Source organism: Mustelus asterias, chromosome 17 (assembly GCF_964213995.1).
Source record: "Mustelus asterias chromosome 17, sMusAst1.hap1.1, whole genome shotgun sequence".
Classification (NCBI taxonomy): domain Eukaryota; kingdom Metazoa; phylum Chordata; class Chondrichthyes; order Carcharhiniformes; family Triakidae; genus Mustelus; species Mustelus asterias.
Window position 1 is genome coordinate 24,539,541 of NC_135817.1, and position 17,457 is coordinate 24,556,997.

General features: G+C 44.6%; 1 protein-coding gene across 2 annotated transcripts in view; it reads right to left on the reverse strand.

Moving 5' to 3' along the window:
• map3k15 (mitogen-activated protein kinase kinase kinase 15) overlaps positions 1-16,486 on the reverse strand; it is a 134,468-nt gene extending 117,982 nt beyond the window's left edge. Inside the window, exon 1 of one of the 2 annotated variants that reach the window (XM_078232396.1) lies at positions 15,950-16,486. In XM_078232396.1, the coding sequence (XP_078088522.1) occupies positions 15,950-16,283 (334 nt within the window). In that variant the 5' untranslated portion in view covers positions 16,284-16,486. The remainder of the gene's footprint in view (positions 1-15,949) is intronic. The other variant, XM_078232397.1, reaches the window with a different exon arrangement.
• Positions 16,487-17,457: the final 971 nt, after the last annotated feature.

Consider the following 17,457-nt stretch of genomic DNA (forward strand, 5'->3'; position numbering starts at 1 on the left):
AGGTATTTGCGGAGGACAACATTTGGCAATAATTCATAGCCCAGAGGTTAAAATGGAGTGCAATGCTCACACCATGAAAGTGCACCACCAGCAGCAGGGTGATCATCATGTCCCTTCTAGGTACACTCAGAACAAGGCATGTTTAAGGAGGTCCGGGATGCTCAGTGCACCATTGTCTCTGCTGTGGGTTATACCACAGTGTAAACAAAGCACATATGAGAGTGGCTAAGTTGTGCTGCACATGTAAGAGTGGCTAAGTTGTGCTGCACATGTGGAATCTCCATACTGCTCCCAGAACACGTGGCCTGATTACATAGAAGCATAGAAGATAGGAGCAGGAGGAGGCCATTTGGCCCTTTGAGCCTGTTCCGCCATTCATCACGATCATGGCTGATCGTCCAACTCAATAGTCTAATTCTGCTTTCTCCCCATTACCTTTGATCCCATTCGACCTAAGTGCTATATCTAGCCGCTTCTTGAATACATTGAATACAATACAACTTCAGAAGAGCCATGTGTTAAACCCACTTCCCAAAGGGCCAGTCTGTCTGATAAAAAGGCTGATTTTCGCCTTCTGCATTCAACCTGCCCCAGATATACCGCAACACAGTTTTACAACAGAACGTAAAGGGTGAAACTCTCTAATTTTTGCGCTGTGATATATTTCAGAATTACTTTTTGGAACAGGGAAGTACGTTATTTGTGAAAACAACATTCCATCAAAATGATAAGAGCAAATTACTGCGGAAATTGGAATCTGAAACAAAAACAGAAAATGCTGGAAAATCTCAGCAGGTCAAACAGCATCTGTGGAGAGAGAACAGAGCCAACGTTTCGAGTCTGGATGACCCTTTGTCAGAGCTTTGCCTGACAAAGACTCAACAAAGTTATCTCTCCACAGATGCTGTCAGACCTGCTGAGATTTTCTAGTATTCTCTGTTTTCATTCCAAACAAAATGTTTACCCCTTATCGAAGGAAAGATAGACTGGCATCGGGGCAGTCCAGAGAAGGTTCACAAGGTTGATCCCTGGTATAGAGGGATTTTCTTATGAGGAGAGGTTGAGTAGGTTGGGCCCGTACTCACTGGAGTTTTTAAGAATGAGAGGCGACATATAGACATTGAAACATATAGGATTCGCAGGGGGCTTGACAGGGTAGATGCTAAGAGGGTATTTCTGCTTGTGGGAGAGTCTAGGACCAAACTAAGGGGTCATCCATTTAAGACACAAATGAGGAGGAATTTCTTCTTTCAGAGGGTGGTAAATCTGTGGAATTCTTTACCGCAGAGGGCTGTGGAGGCTGGGTCTTTAAGTATGTTCAAGACAGAGAGATATTTTTAATCAGTATGGTATTTAAGGATTATGAAGATAAGGTGGAAAAGAACAAAGAACAAAGAACAAAGAACAGTACAGCACAGGAAACAGGCCCTTCGGCCCTCCAAGCCTGTGCCGCTCCTTGGTCCAACTAGACCAATCGTTTGTATCCCTCCATTCCCAGGCTGCTCATGTGACTATCCAGGTAAGTCTTAAACGATGTCAGCGTGCCTGCCTCCACCACCCTACTTGGCAGCGCATTCCAGGCCCCCACCACCCTCTGTGTAAAAAACGTCCCTCTGATGTCTGAGTTATACTTCGCCCCTCTCAGCTTGAGCCCGTGACCCCTCGTGATCGTCACCTCCGACCTGGGAAAAAGCCTCCCACCGTTCACCCTATCTATACCCTTCATAATCTTGTATACCTCTATTAGATCTCCCCTCATTCTCCGTCTTTCCAAGGAGAACAACCCCAGTCTACCCAATCTCTCCTCATAGCTAAGACCCTCCATACCAGGCAACATCCTGGTAAACCTTCTCTGCACTCTCTCCAATGCCTCCACGTCCTTCTGGTAGTGCGGCGACCAGAACTGGACGCAGTACTCCAAATGCGGCCTAACCAGCGTTCTATACAGCTGCATCATCAGACTCCAGCTTTTATACTCTATACCCTGTCCTATAAAGGCAAGCATACCATATGCCTTCTTCACCACCTTCTCCACCTGTGTTGCCACCTTCAAGGATTTGTGGACTTGCACACCTAGGTCCCTCTGTGTTTCTATACTCCTGATGACTCAGCCATTTATTGTATAACTCCTCCCTACATTATTTCTTCCAAAATGCATCACTTCGCATTTATCCGGATTAAATTCCATCTGCCACCTCTCCGCCCAATTTTCCAGCCTATCTATATCCTGCTGTATTGCCCGACAATGCTCTTCGCTATCCGCAATTCCAGCCATCTTTGTGTCATCCGCAAACTTGCTGATTACACCAATTACACCTTCTTCCAAATCATTTATATATATAAAAGTGGAGTTGAAGAATACCATTTTAGATCAGTCATGATCTCATTGAATGGCAGAATAGCCTGCCTCCGCTGCTATGTCTTATGGTGTAATACGGTATGGTTGCCATTGCCAACATGAAAAATTTCTTTATAATATTAAACATAGAAATTTTTCCTCAACTCAGTTCTATTAGCGCCACTTCCTCTAGAATTTTGCTTTTAACATAAGGTGGAAATGTCTGTGCAAATGCATTCTGTGAGGAATGAGAAATGGAAGCATCAACCTCAAATGAATAGATACTGAAGGATGTGGTTTAACAGAGATATTGCAATGTTCAAATACTGATAGCCCAAGTATAGATAGGTAATAAAGAACTGAATTTTGTATTTTACAAATAAGAGTATTACAAAATCAGATTTGCTGTAGATACTATTTTGGGTTCAATTTCTCACCTTCAAGTGCACTGAGTATCTTACTCATCGGAAGGGTGGGAGGGGGGAAGGGATGGGTTGACTCAGTCATCTCTTTACCTGTTTTCACAATAGCCTGCAGCAGGGTGATCATAACAGCACCCCTCATAACCCTGGTCAGGAAGTCATGGCTTTCACATATCATAGAATATCTAGATTGCAGAAGGAGGCCATTCAGCCCATTGAGTCTGCACTGACTTTGCGAAAGACCATCTTTCCCAGACACAGCACCCCTCCCCCACCCTATCTCTGTAACCCCATGCATGTACCATGGCCAAAAGATCTAACCTAGATCTTTTGTTTCTCTACTTGCCCCATTATCACTCCTATTGATCTTACATCATGAACCCTTTGCCCTTTAAATTCTTGCTACTGTATCAGACACCTTCCCTTTTGTTCGTTTTAATGCCGACTCTTCCGCCTTTCACTTGCTTGAAACCTCAGACAACTCTAACGTTTCCCAATGCTGATGATCACAGAACTGAAATGAACTCTTGTTTCTCTCTCAGCTGAGATGCTGCCAGACCTGCTGAGTATTTCCAGCATTTTCTATTTTTACTCCAGTATTTTACATACCTTGGAATGTTTCATGACGGCATCACAGAATCTGGCGCATCAAAAAGAGAAAAGTTTCCACGATAGTATTTTCTTAACAATGCAGCAGCCTTAATGTGCTTTAATAATGGTTTGATCACTTCCAACTAATTTCCATATCACTGGATAAAAACAAATTACTGCGGATGCTGGAATCTGAAACCGAAAGAGAAAATGCTGGAAAATCTCAGCAGGTCTGGCAGCATCTGTAAGGAGAGAAAAGGGTTTGACACAAGGGGTCACTGGGACTCAAAACGTCAGCTCTTTTCTCTCCTTGCAGGTGCTGTCAGACCCGCTGAGATTTTCCAGCATTTTAGAATCATAGAAACCCTACAGCACAGAAAGAGGCCATTCGGCCCATCGAGTCTGCACCGGCCACAATCCCACCCAGGCCCTACCCCCATATCCCTACACATTTACCCGCGAATTCCTCTAACCTACGCATCTCAGGACACGAAGGGCAAATTTAGCATGGCCAATCAACCTAACCCACACATCTTTGGACTGTGGGAGGAAACCGGAGCACCCGGAAGAAACCCACTCAGACATGAGGAGAATGTGCAAACTCCACACAGACAATGATCCAAGCCGGGAATCAAACCCAGGTCCCTGGAGCTGTGAAGCAGCAGTGCTAACCACTGTGCTACCGTGCCGACCTATTTTTCTCTTTTAATTTCCATATCAGTTGGATAAAAAGGGACTTAAAGGAGGAGACTGGTGTGTGCTTTATTTGCATCTTCAGGGCTGCAAATCATTAGCTTTTTGCTCATTTTATGCTTTTTTCTTACTCTTTGGCACATGCAAATGAGATTAACAAAGTTCAGCATAAGCTGCTAATAACAAGGTAGCCACAGATGTTGGCATTATATTGGTCAGTCAAGGAAAATTCCTGGCAATAACTGATATTTTAAAAAGAAAAATATTTGATACAGCGCTACCTATCCACCAAACACACAGTATAATTAAACAAACATGATGCCACCTTGAAAGCCTCAAACACTAATAATCCTTTTTTTGCATGATGCATAAATCCTGTCTTTCACTAAGCTTCGTTCGGTACATAGTGTTGCAAGGCCAATCTATTGGAAATGTACATCTCCTCTGGGATTTAACAATATATTTGAAAGTTTCACCTTTCTGCTCAAGTTCAATTAGCCACAGGGCGCATAGAGATTAGTCCACTATTAATTAAGGAGGAAAGGTCAGGGGTGAAGTCCATGGATTCTTACAGGTGGGTCAAGTTACCACTTGTGCCATTTTCATAGCACATCAGCAACTGTACATGGAATATTATTTTTAGAGACAGGACGTAAAGATAGCTTCATCTCATTTTGCAGTGTAATTAATCCTTGTGTCAACATGCACAGTATCTGAGACAAGTGCAACACCCAAGTTTGCAGGAGCCGTCGTCATGTACTCACATTGCATATCATTGAATCTCTACAGTGCAAAAAGAGGCCATTTGGCCCATTGAGCAACAATCCTACCCCGGCCCTGTCCCCGTAACCCCATGCATTTACCCTGTTTATTCCCCTGACACTAAGGGCAATTTAGCATGGCCAATCCATCTATCCTGCACATCTTTGGACTGGGGGAGGAAGCATGGAGAGAATATGCAAACTCCACACAGACAGTCGCCCAAGGCCGGAATTAAACCTGGGTCCCTGGCGCTGTGAGGCAGCAGCACTGACCACTGTGCCACCCACTCTGTGAGCTCAGTAATGATAACTCATTTCAGTGGACTGTTTCTATACTGATGATTTGTTTTTGGCCAGATTTGAGCAACCTGTCAGGTGATGCACTGTTGTTTGAGTAAAACAATATGGAAAGGCAGTATAATCCAAATGGTGCTATCTTGTAGGGAGACCTGGGGCTGCATTTTCACAAATTGTTAAAGTTGGCAGGGCAAAGTGATGATGTGGTTAAGAAACCGTTTTTGACTTTGTAAATAGGGACACTGGAGAAAAGATCAAGGTTGTGCTACATCTTAACAAATCCATTGTTAGTTCAGCTGGAGTATTGTGTGCAAATCTGGACAACGCACTTTTGGAATAATGTCCCAGCCCTGAAGGTTTGCCAAGAGGATCCCAGAGATGAGGGGATTCAGTTACATGGAGAGATTGGAGAAGATGGGATTATTCTCCCTATGCAGAGAAGGCTAAGAGGAGACCTAATAGAAATATTCAAAATTATGAGGGGCTTTGAATGAGCAAGTCGGAAGAAAGTATTTGGCACTCAGTCAGTAACCAGAAGTTTTAGAAATAGAATAATTGGCAAAAAGACTAGGTGGGTCTGCTCTGCTCTGGATACCAAGCTTCCAGATCCCCTGTGATGTCTCACTTGCCTCTGGTGCAGTGGAAGGCTTTGGCACAATCAACAGATCTCTCCCTCTGGATGACCAGCAGTCTGAGTGATAGACGCCATAAGAGTTTAAATAAGTCCCACACTTGTTCTGAACCATCTTTGTTTCCACACCCACTGATTGTAAGTGGACAGGAGACTGTCTCCATATTTACTGAGAACTTCATCCAGGTGAAGATCTGAACTTTAAATTAGATTTCCCCAGAGGTGTGTTTTTGACTCAAAAGCAGACCCAGCACCTCTTTTACCTCCACATGAAAGTTCAGCCTTTGACGAAGATGTTTTGTGTGTTATGAGGAAAAGCGTGAGATTAAATAGGACAGCTCTTTCAAACAACCAGCACAGGCACTATGGGCTGAATGGCCTCCTATGATGTTGTAAGATCCTATGATACCGTGCAGTAGCAATTGTTTTTTTTTAAAACAACTCCTTCACACCCAGTACAGACAGTATCAAGAAGGGTCCCAGTGCCATAGCAACAACTATCAGCCAGAAATCCAATTAGCAAATGATTGGCAATCTGTACAGTCTTCATGTCTCAAAATGCTGTGAAGATGTACTCTCAGAGGCTTCTCAACTTGAGCAAACAAACTTTATTTACAAAGTTCCTTCACTAGCTGCAGGCTTGGAGCTAATCCATAGCACATCCTAACTAGGGAACCACCTCCCCTCAGAAAGATTCCCCAAGTTGATTGGTTCTTCAGATCACACGGCCCTTACTCAGTAAGGCTGGCCTTAGTGACAATTACCACCAATACAAAAAGGAAGAGGACAAACATTTGTATGCAGCAAATGCAAGCCAATCAAACTGAAGATTACGCTCATATTTGACAGACTTTTCAAGTAAGAACATCCTGAAGGTTTTAAGATGAAGTCACCCTAAAGACCAGGAACAAATGTTCTTCATAGATCAGAAGCTATCCAATACAAATATAAATATTTTTATAACTCAACATCAATTTACATTCCATTGCCGCTACATAAGTTGCTTACAGGCCCAATGCCTCCAGAAACCCTGCCCCTGCCGCTATAGGCCCTCCCTCTACTTTTGTTGAGTCACAGTATTTTTGGGAGGTAAAGACATCAAGGGGTCATAGAGGTTTACAACATGGAAACAGGAAGATGGAAACAGGCCCTTCAGCCCAACTTGTCCATGCTGCCCACATTTTACCACTAAGCTAATCCTAATTGCCCACGTTTGGCCCATATCCCTTTATATCCATCTTACCCATGTAACTGTCTAAATGCTTTTTAAAAGACAAAATTGTACCCACCTCTGCTACTGCCTCTGGCAGCTCATTCCAGATACTCACCACCCTCTGAGTGAAAGAATTGCCCCTCTGGACCCCTTAGTATCTCTCTTCTCTCACCTTAAACCTATGTCCTCTGGTTTTAGACTTCCCTACCTTTGGGAAAAGATGTTGACTATCTACCTGATCTATGCCCCTCATTATTTTACAGACCTCTATAAGATCACCCCTAAGCCTCCTATACTCCAGGAGTCTACCCAGCCTCTCCTTATAACTCAAACCAACAAGTCCCGGTAACATCCTAGTAAATCTTTTCAGCACGCTTTCTAGTTTAATGACGAATAAACAAAGTCAACCTCCTGATCATCCATGATAAACATGGCAGAATATGTTCCAGGGATTGAATGACCTATTTCTGTTCCTATATTCTTATGCAATTACAATATTACAAGACCATTTCTCAGCTGACCAAACAAAATACCAGAGAACAGAAACAAAAGGGAGGAAGTGATTGATTTCTTTTGAGAACATCACTTTGGTCAACTTTAATTTTTAAGTCCATTGCCGGGAAAGGTGAAAGTAAATCTTGGAGCTCTGTCCAAATTTAATGTTAGTAACATCTTCTGGCTGGGGACAAATTTCATTTTGAATTGGATAGAAAGTAGGCAGATCAGACATCCATTATGCACCCTGCCTGACCTTCAGTTCCATAAGACAGCTGATGCACTATTTTTCACCTGTGCTGAAAACCACGCTTTACCTCTGGTGTGGTGTCCTCTTACACAGCTGCAGCCATATCTTGCTGTCAAGATTTCCTGTTTGCTATTTGAATGGAGGTGGTGTACTTGAAATATAACTGGCTTAGTAATCCAGAGGCCCAAGCTCATGCTCTGGGGACACAGGTTAAAATCTGAGCATGACAGCTGGAGGAATTTAAAATCAACTCATTAAATCTGGAATTGAAAGCTAACCTCAGTAATGAAATCATGAAACCATCATGGCTTGTTGCAAAAACCCAACTCATTCACTAACATCCTGTTTCAGGGAAGGAAATCTTTCGTCTTTACCTGGTCTAGTCTACCTGTGACTTTGACGCACAGGTTGAATTGTAACTGCTCTCAAGGGCATAATAAAGGCAAAATACTGCAGATGCTGGAAATTTGAAATAAAAAACAGAAAGTGCAAGATAAACTCAGCTGGTCTGGCAACATCTGTAGGGAGAGGAACAAAGACGACTCGTCTTCAAAGTCTTAGGGACTCGAAACATTGGCTAGGATCCTTTGCTCTCATTCACCCTGCCACTGCTGCCAGCAAGAACGGAGAATTCAGTGCTCAGCCAAAACTCCACTCACAGCAGCGAGACCGGATAATCCCAGCCATGGGAAGGTCGGAGAATTCCAGCCATTAATGTTGTAAAGTAAAGTAGAGTTTATTTATTGGTCACAAGTAAGGCTTACATTAACACTGCAATGAAGTTACTGTGAAATTCCCCTAGTTGCCACAGTCCGGTGCCTGTTCGGGTCAATGCACCTAACCAGCACGTCTTTCAGAATGTGGGAGGAAACCGGAGCACCCAGAGGAAACCCACGCAGACACAGGGAGAATGTGCAAACTCCACACAGACAGTGACCCAAGCCGGGAATCGAACCCAGGTCCCTGGCGCTGTGTAGCTGTGTTAACCACTGTGCTACCGTGCCGCCGCTCCCACAGATTTTCCCCCTCCACAGATGCTGAGTTTTTCCAGCATTTTCTGTTTCCTTTTATGATTATTGCTATCGAGGGCAATTAGGGATGGGCAGCAAATGCTGGCCTTGTCAACTGTGCCCTTATCCCATGAAAAAAACTGTATATGGTTAAAAAGAAAAGGCTTAAAATTTCATTAGATATACTGAATGGAGGTGAATCCCATGTACGATACTGCTGTATGGAGACCCAGAGGATTTCCTCCACTACACTTTCAAAAGATATGTTAATAGGAATTAAATGGGGCTGAGCTTTTTATCATTTTAACTTTGTAAAACTTTTACTTCTGCAGTAACATATCTGTACCAATCTCATTTTCTAGACTTTTTTTTAAAAAGTGCCAACTGAATATGGGTTCATTCCTTTCAGCTCTTCCTTATTCTTAGTGTAGCTCATGTATAATGACAATTAATGTTCAGATGGAAAGGTGGATCCTATCTTGGCGTCTATTTAGAATTAAAACATTTTGGAAAATGACACAAAAGTATCACATGTCAACTGTGAATCTCTCACTTTCTCAGGCCCTCTTATGTGCTATTGATGTTTTCTTTGCATTCTTATCAAATCATTTACAGTAGCCAGTTTATGAAGCAGTATAGTGTGCACTCCTTGCAAAAAGAAATGGCTTGACCCTGGAAGGAGAAGCAACAGTAACTTGGAAAACAGGAATGCTTGTGGCCCTGGGTAAGCAAATAGTTCTGACCTTGAGAGAGGATGATCGTGCTTTTGGAAAAGAACGGAACAGGGTCCTTGGAGACAAGAATGCCGGCAGCCCTGAAAACGGAAGGGTTCATTTCACCATTTCACCTTCGAGGAGAGTGGTCTTCAACAGGAGAGTAACCTGGGTTTTGGACAACACATATGCCTAAAAGGCAGGGGCAACTCAATTTGGGCAGTTGAGCGACTGTGGTCAAAAATGGAGCCAGGGGTTAAATCGAGCTTAGACAAATACATATGAAAGTGCAGGTCCAGTGGACTGGGAGAGTTGTAAAATGTAACAAAGAGTTGCAAAAAAAGTAAATAAGATAAAGGATTATGAAAAATAATATCTTACAAAGCTAGCAGTAAAACATTTTCTTGATATAAGAGAAAGAGAATGGTAAAGTGAGCAATCAAAGGCAGATGTGGGCAAAAATGTTCCATCACACTCCTGACTTATCTCCAAAATCTGTCCATAAAACACAAAAGGTGAATTACTGGCTGCAGAATTCCCAACCTCTGACCTTGTAACCACAGTATTTATTTTTATTAATTCAGTTAAGTTAGTAGTGAGTGATAACCACCAAGACATGAGGGATATCAGCAATTGTAATGCCTTTCAATGTTAAGGGGCGATAGTTAGATTCTTTTTTGGAAATGGACATTGCCTGGCCCTCGTGTGATGCGAATACTACTTGCCACTTATCAACCCATCAAGTCATTGCAGAGTTGACTTTAATTTCAGTTACCCTACCCCCCCTCCCCCCCACCCCAATTTGGTATCATCAGCAAACATAGATTTAGATTATATCAATAATCAGTACTGTTATAGGTCCTTTGTTTGAGGGTTAAACAGCACAAGTAGACTTCAAAAAGACACAATCTATGTGTCCTGATAATATTCCTAAAGAGAAGCAGCACTCAAATAAAAATCAAACACTAAAGATAGATCAAAGATCTCAATGCATTTTTACCCAAAGAGAAAATTTGCTAAAACCCTTTGATGACACTGTGCAAGATCATCTAGGAGGCAGCCTTCAGAGTTCACTTTTACTAATGCATAAACCACCAAAAGCCAGCGTGAACCATGGAAACGGATTTAGGATAGGGAGCAGTACAAAGGTTAACTGCAGCCATTTAAATCTCTTGCTCCATATCAGCCACTTCAACACTCATGATCTAATAGCCACCTAGCAGCACGGTGACACAGTGGTTAGCACTGTTCAATTCCAGCCTCGGGTCAGTGTCTGTGGAGTTTGTACATTCTCCCTGTGTCTGCGTGGGTTTCCTCCTGGTGCTCCAGTTTCCTCCCACAGTCCAAAGATGTGCAGGTTAGGTTGATCGGCCATGTTAAACTGCCCCTTAGCGTCAGGGGGATTAGCAGGATAAATACGTGGGGTTACAGGGATACGGCATGGGTGGGATTGTTGTTAGTGCAGACTCGATGGGCTGAATGGCCTCCTCCTTCACTATAGGAATTCTATCATCAAGCTGATGTTGTTGAATTTCTCCATCCGAATTCCTACAAAGTTAAAACCACAGCATTTGGTTCTGTAGCCTTGTATTTTCATTGCTACAAGTGTCGTTTTATGCATCGAATGCATAAAATCACTCGGCAGGGCAAGTATCGCTGACTCCATATAGCTATCATGCAAATCAGAAGGTCCGCATGCTGCTTGTATTGCAAGTGATGGGTATGGGTTACTTACACATTGCAATAGCAGCACCTACTTTCAGGTCCTGTCTGATTTCACAGCTGAAATGTTTTCACCCAGGAAGCATCAATGAGAATAAAGGAAACAAAGCAACTGATACTTGGACCAGGTCTTTGCTCACTTCTGTTCTAACTCAGGGGGTGATAGTGGTGTAGGAGTATAATCGCTGGACTAGTACGCCCAAGGACATGAGTTCAAATCCCACCACGGCAGCCAGTGCAATTTAAATTCAGCGAATACAATCAGGAATTGAAATCTAGTCTCAGTAATGGTGACCATGAAACTATCATTGATTGTTTAAAAAAACCCAGCTAGTTCACTAATGCCCTTCAGAGAAGAAATCTACTGTCCTTACCTTGTCTGGCCCAAATGTAACACCAGATCCACAGCAATGTGTTGACTCTTGACTATCCTCTGAAATGGCCAGGCAAGCTGCTTTGTGGTTTGGTTCCCTTTTTGAATACTATTCGGACCTCCCTTCAGATAACTTGTAGTCTTTCCTGGATTGGGAAGGTTTTCCACTACTAAAGGTAACTTAAAGGTCCAACTCTGTCGTGTTACTTCAAACATTCCCTCATTTACATTATAGTATATTCCAAGCTTCTGGGTAAGTACATCTCTCTCTTGTACAGACCATTCCATCTTCTCTACTCAGTCATTTGCACATGACTGCTGATGCCATAGTTATATCACTATCTCATTACCAACTATCAACCCATTATTCTACGCAAGTCACTCAGTTCAAGGGCGATTAGGGATGGGCAACAAATGCTGGTCTTGCCAGTGGTGCCCACTTCCCAGAAAAGCATCAATAGAGAAAAACTCTCAGCATTTCAGATTAAAGATGAGTGGGTTAATATATTAGAGAAATGATACATGAGGAGAGGGGGGCGGGCTAAAGGCAAAAGTGAGCAAGTGTTTTGTCTGGGTATTAACACCCTCATGCAGAAGTAAAATAAATCATGATGTGGAGATGCTGGCGTTGGACTCGGGTGGGCACAGTAAGAAATCTCACAACAGCAGGTTAAACCTTTAACCTGATGTTGTGAAACTTCTTAAAATAAATTGGTCAGCACATTGGTCTTCATTCTCACCATCAGTCTCTGAGTGCAGAGCTTCTCTCAATGGAAGTGGTTATTTGGAATCTCCACATCCCTCTCTCCCAATTTATTTCAATCTGCTCTCCAATGCCATTGCAGAAAGGTTCCTGTACTGATACCGGATGAGTTCTGAGACCACTCCAGATCAGTTCACAACCCAGGCCCAAATGCTTCCTCCCACAGAGACAAATGGAGCTGGTTTGAATTACAGGCCCCTCTTTACATAACTGATGTTATTGGAGTGACTTTGGAAGAAAGGAGACCCAACTTACTGAGTTCCCATTGGATGGAAGGTCTTTTTAAAGCTAACATATGTATGTTGCCACATTTTCTTTGGATCTATGTTAGAACAGCAAGCGAGTGGAATTCAACTTGTGGTTGTACACATCGTACTTCCACTGAACTGTAAGCTTAGGGTTTTCAGTCAAAGCCAGTGGACTGAGCAGAATACTTTGTTTTGCATTACTTTAAAAAAAAAGTATGTTACTTCAATTATCAAGGGAAAAAAATGATGTGCTAAGTAGAGCAGAGGTCGAATATTTCTACTAGTAAATTTGGGCATTGGGGCGGCATGGTGGCTCAGTGGTTAGCACTGCTGTCTCACACCGCCAGGGACCCATGTCCAGTTCCAGCAGCGGGTCACTGTCCGTGTGGAGTTTGCACATTTTCCCCGTCTGCGTGGGTTTCCTCCGGGTGCTCCGGTTTCCTCCCACACTCCAAAGATGTGCGGATTAGTTTGGTTAGCCAGGGTAAATTGATCAATAGTGTCGAGAGGATTAGTGGGGAAAATACATGGGTTATTGGGAAGGGGCCTGGGTGGGATTGCTTTTGGTACAGGTTCAGTGAGCCAAATGGCCTCCTTCTGCACTGTAAGTATTCTATGATTCAAAGGGTAAGCACCCCATAAACAAAGAAAATTAATTACAATGTGGAAAGATCAAATACAGTAAAGAATGTTTTGAGGGATAAAGGTATATTTCATCAGATAAGTCAAGGAATAAATTTATGAAATTAGAGGTATATGCAACCAGTGAGAAAATGGATATTATCTATGCCTTAAAACGTGACTGGTGCAAAGGTGGACCAAGAGTGCACAAATTGCCTTTGAAATTAAAAACTGCTGCAAAATTGTGGATGGCAAAGAAACAGAAGTATTCTGATCCCCATAGAGATGGATAACTTTTAAAAATTAATTTGAATTCCCAGCGGCCAACAAGAAATTGTTCAAAATTTCAGATTTTTAGACTTTCACTATAACACACAAACTAAAAACAATATCGACTAAACATAAATCAAAAAATAAAATACTGTGGATGCTGCAAATCTGAAATAAAGAAAATGCTGGAAATACACAGCATGTTATGGCAGCATTTGTGCAGAAAGTAACAGAATTACGGTAACAGGACTCTGTCCCTTCTTCAGAACTATGCAAATGATGTATTTACATATTTGTGATATTCCAAAAATTGTATGTTGAGGAAGAATGAGCATTATTTTTTTCCAAACATTCCCCTCCTGGTCACATCACATATTTAAAACAACAGAAAAATCTTAAGAGGCTAGCAACCAATTCAAGCTAGCCTGGGCTTCTTAAAGAAGTAGCTCAGTCCACTGCAAATCCCTGAGCCATGGGATACTTCACATTCACCTGAGAGACCAGATGGGGCCTGGCCTTTTTAAGATCAAACCGGAGATGGAGGGTGGTGCCTTATCTTATCCACTTGGATCATCTTTGTCTCTCTTGTGGGGACCATGAATTAAATTCAATTGCAATTTGAATTTGGTTTTTGGGTTTGCCCGGTCCATTCAGTGGATTGGCTTTGCAACTTTAAGGATGGAGTTAAAATCATATTTAAAAACATCCCATCTGAAAGAGTGCACGGCTGACAGTGCAGTACTTCCTCAGTCTCGACCCCTTTGTCAGTGCAGCACTCCCTCAGCACTTACCCTCTGACAATGCAGCACTCCCCCAGTACTGACCCTCCGACACTGCAGCATTTCCCTCAGTACTGACCTCCTGACGGTGCCGCGCTCCCTCAGTACTTACCTTCTGACAATGCCACACATCCTCAGTACTGACCCTCTGACAGTGCAGCACTTCCTCAGTTAGATCCTTGAACAAAGCAGCACTCCCTCAGTACTGATCCTCTGACAATGCAGCACGCCCTCAGTACTGACCTTCTGACAGCGCAGCTTTCCCTCAGTACTGACCTTCTGACAGTGCAGCATGTCCTCAGTACTGACCCTCTGACAATGCTGCACTCCCTGAGTACTAACCTGACAGTGCAGCACTCCCTCAATACTGACCCTCTGACAGTGCAGCACTCCCTCAATACTGACCCTCTGACAGTGCAGCACTCCCTCAATACTGACCCTCTGACAGTGCAGCACTCCCTCAATACTGACCCTCTGACAGTGCAGCACTCCCTCAGTACTGACCCTGACAGTGCAGCAATCTCTCAGTACGGACCCTCTGACAGTGCAGCAGTCCCTCAGTATTCACCTTCTGACAGTGCAGCACGTCCTCAGTACTGACCCTCTGGCAGTGCAGCACTCCCTCAGTACTCACCCTCTGGCAGTGCAGCACTCCCTCAGTACTGACCCTCTGACAGTGCAGCATGTCCTCAGTACTGACCCTCTGACAGTGCAGCACTCCCTCAATACTGACCCTCTGGCAGTGCAGCACTCCCTCAGTACTGACCCCCTGGCAGTGCAGCATGTCCTCAGTACTGACCCTCTGACAGTGCAGCACTCCCTCAATACTGACCCTCTGGCAGTGCAGCACTCCCTCAGTACTGACCCTCTGGCAGTGCAGCACTCCCTCAGTACTGACCCTCTGACAGTGCAACACATCCTCAGTACTGATCCTCTGACAGTGCAGCACTCCCTCAGTACTGACCCTCTGACAGTGCAACACATCCTCAGTACTGACCCTCTGACAGTGCAGCACTCCCTCAGTACTGACCCTCCAACAGTGCAGCACTCCCTCAGTACTGACCCTCTGACACTGCAGCACTCCCTCAGTACTGACTCTGACAGTGCAGCACTCCCTCAGTATTCACCCTCTGGCAGTGCAGCACTCCCTCAGTACTGACCCTGACAGTGCAGCACTCCCTCAGTACTGACTCTGACAGTGCAGCACTCCCTCAGTATTCACCCTCTGGCAGTGCAGCACTCCCTCAGTACTGACCCTGACAGTGCAGCACTCCCTCAGTACTGACCCTGACAGTGCAGCACTCCCTCAGTATTCACCCTCTGGCAGTGCAGCACTCCCTCAGTACTGACCCTGACAGTGCAGCACTCCCTCAGTACTGACTCTGACAGTGCAGCACTCCCTCAGTATTCACCCTCTGGCAGTGCAGCACTCCCTCAGTACTGACCCTCTGACAGTGCAGCACTCCCTCAGTACTGACCCTGACAGTGCAGCAATCTCTCAGTACTGCACTGGAGTGTCGGCTGGAATTTTTGAACTCTTGCGGGTGTGGGACCTGAACCCACAACCCCCTGACTCAGGTGCACAAGTTCTCGTGGTCTTTTTCAATTAGAAGAGGTTAATAAATACTTAATTTGTTTTAAAAGTTCATTGCTTTTCAGTGAAAGAAATTGCAAGTGTTTGAGAATACCGTTCTGTACAATAGCAGCGATGAGTTGTCAGTGAAAGGGTGAATGTCAGGTACCTTTCCCCCTCACTAACCTGCATTGTAGAAGAAGTCCAGGACCGGGGTCTCCCCGAAGTCGAGCTTGCCGAAAGGGAGAGTGAGGAGGTCGGCCCCCTGGCTGCGGCAGGCTCGTAGCAGGCACTGCAGCGCTCCCCACTCGCTGCTGTGCGGCTTGGCTGTCTCATTGAGGACACAGACAGCCCGCAGCGAGCGGCTGCGAGTCCCCACCGACACCAGCGAGCACTCCTCCGACCCACTGCCCAGCGCCTGCCGCTGCCCAGCACCCAGCCTGCTGCCAGCCCGGTCCCAACACAGCGTCCCTTGGGCCAGCTCAGCACACAGGGACCTGGACGAGCAGCTCCGGTTCATCCTTTTACCCAGGCTGAGCGAAGAATCCGAAAAATCTGTCACTTCTGCGGACAGAACACTTTACTTTCCGGGATAGGTTTGAGAGGGGGACAGGGAGAGAGAGAAGAGAGACCTCTCCCTTCTTTTTCGATGTCACCCCCCACCTCTCCACCCTGTGCAGACACTCAGATAGTGAGTGCTGATCTGTGAGCACAGAGTTCTGTACTGGCACTTGTCAATGTAGATGTTGCCAGGGGGTGGGGACCTACACTAGCAAACTGGTCAGGTGGGCGAAGGAACAGCCAGTTCCGAAAGCTAGTGGTGTTTGCTACAAATAAACCTGTTGGACTTTAACCTGGTGTTGTGAGACTTCTTACTGTGTGATGCGCGATTAATTCACTCGGGAGGCTAGATCGTACCCGGGAAATAAAGGCTTTTATTACTAACAAGAATGGAGCACACTATATACAATACAATCCCAGACTAAAGGGTCACCAGGCAGTGCAGTGACCTTTATACTCCTCCAGGTAGGCGGAGCCAACTGGAGTGTACCACAGAAAAATATCAACAGGTAGAACACCCCAACCCTAACCCCAACAGTGACAACAGTAACATATCTACAAGTACCCGTAGTGCTGACCATCTATGGTTCAGTACTCATAGTGGTAACCATCTATGGTTCACCACATTCACCTCTCCTTTAAAACAAAGGCCGGCGGGGCAAAAAAAACAGAACGAACTGTCCATATATTTACAAGTTCAGTCGTATTGGAGGACCGCACCGTCTCTGCGACCTCCTCAACACTGGCGGTAACGCCGGTTCTGGTGACCGTGATGACCCTCTCTCCAAGGCGGTGTCCAGTGACTCCTCCAGTTCCTCACGGACAAGTGGACCACGAGGTGGCGACAAGTGGACCACGAGGTGGCGACAGAAGATTGGAGGTTAGCGAATGTTGTCCCATTGTTTAAGAAGGGGAACAGAGACTTCCCCGGGAATTATAGACCGGTGAGTCTCACTTCTGTTGTCGGCAAGATGTTGGAAAAAATTATAAGGGATAGGATTTATAGTTATTTGGAGAGTAATGAATTGATAGGTGATAGTCAGCATGGTTTTGTGGCAGGTAGGTCGTGCCTTACTAACCTTATTGAGTTTTTTGAGAAAGTGACCAAGGAGGTGGATGGGGGCAAGGCAGTG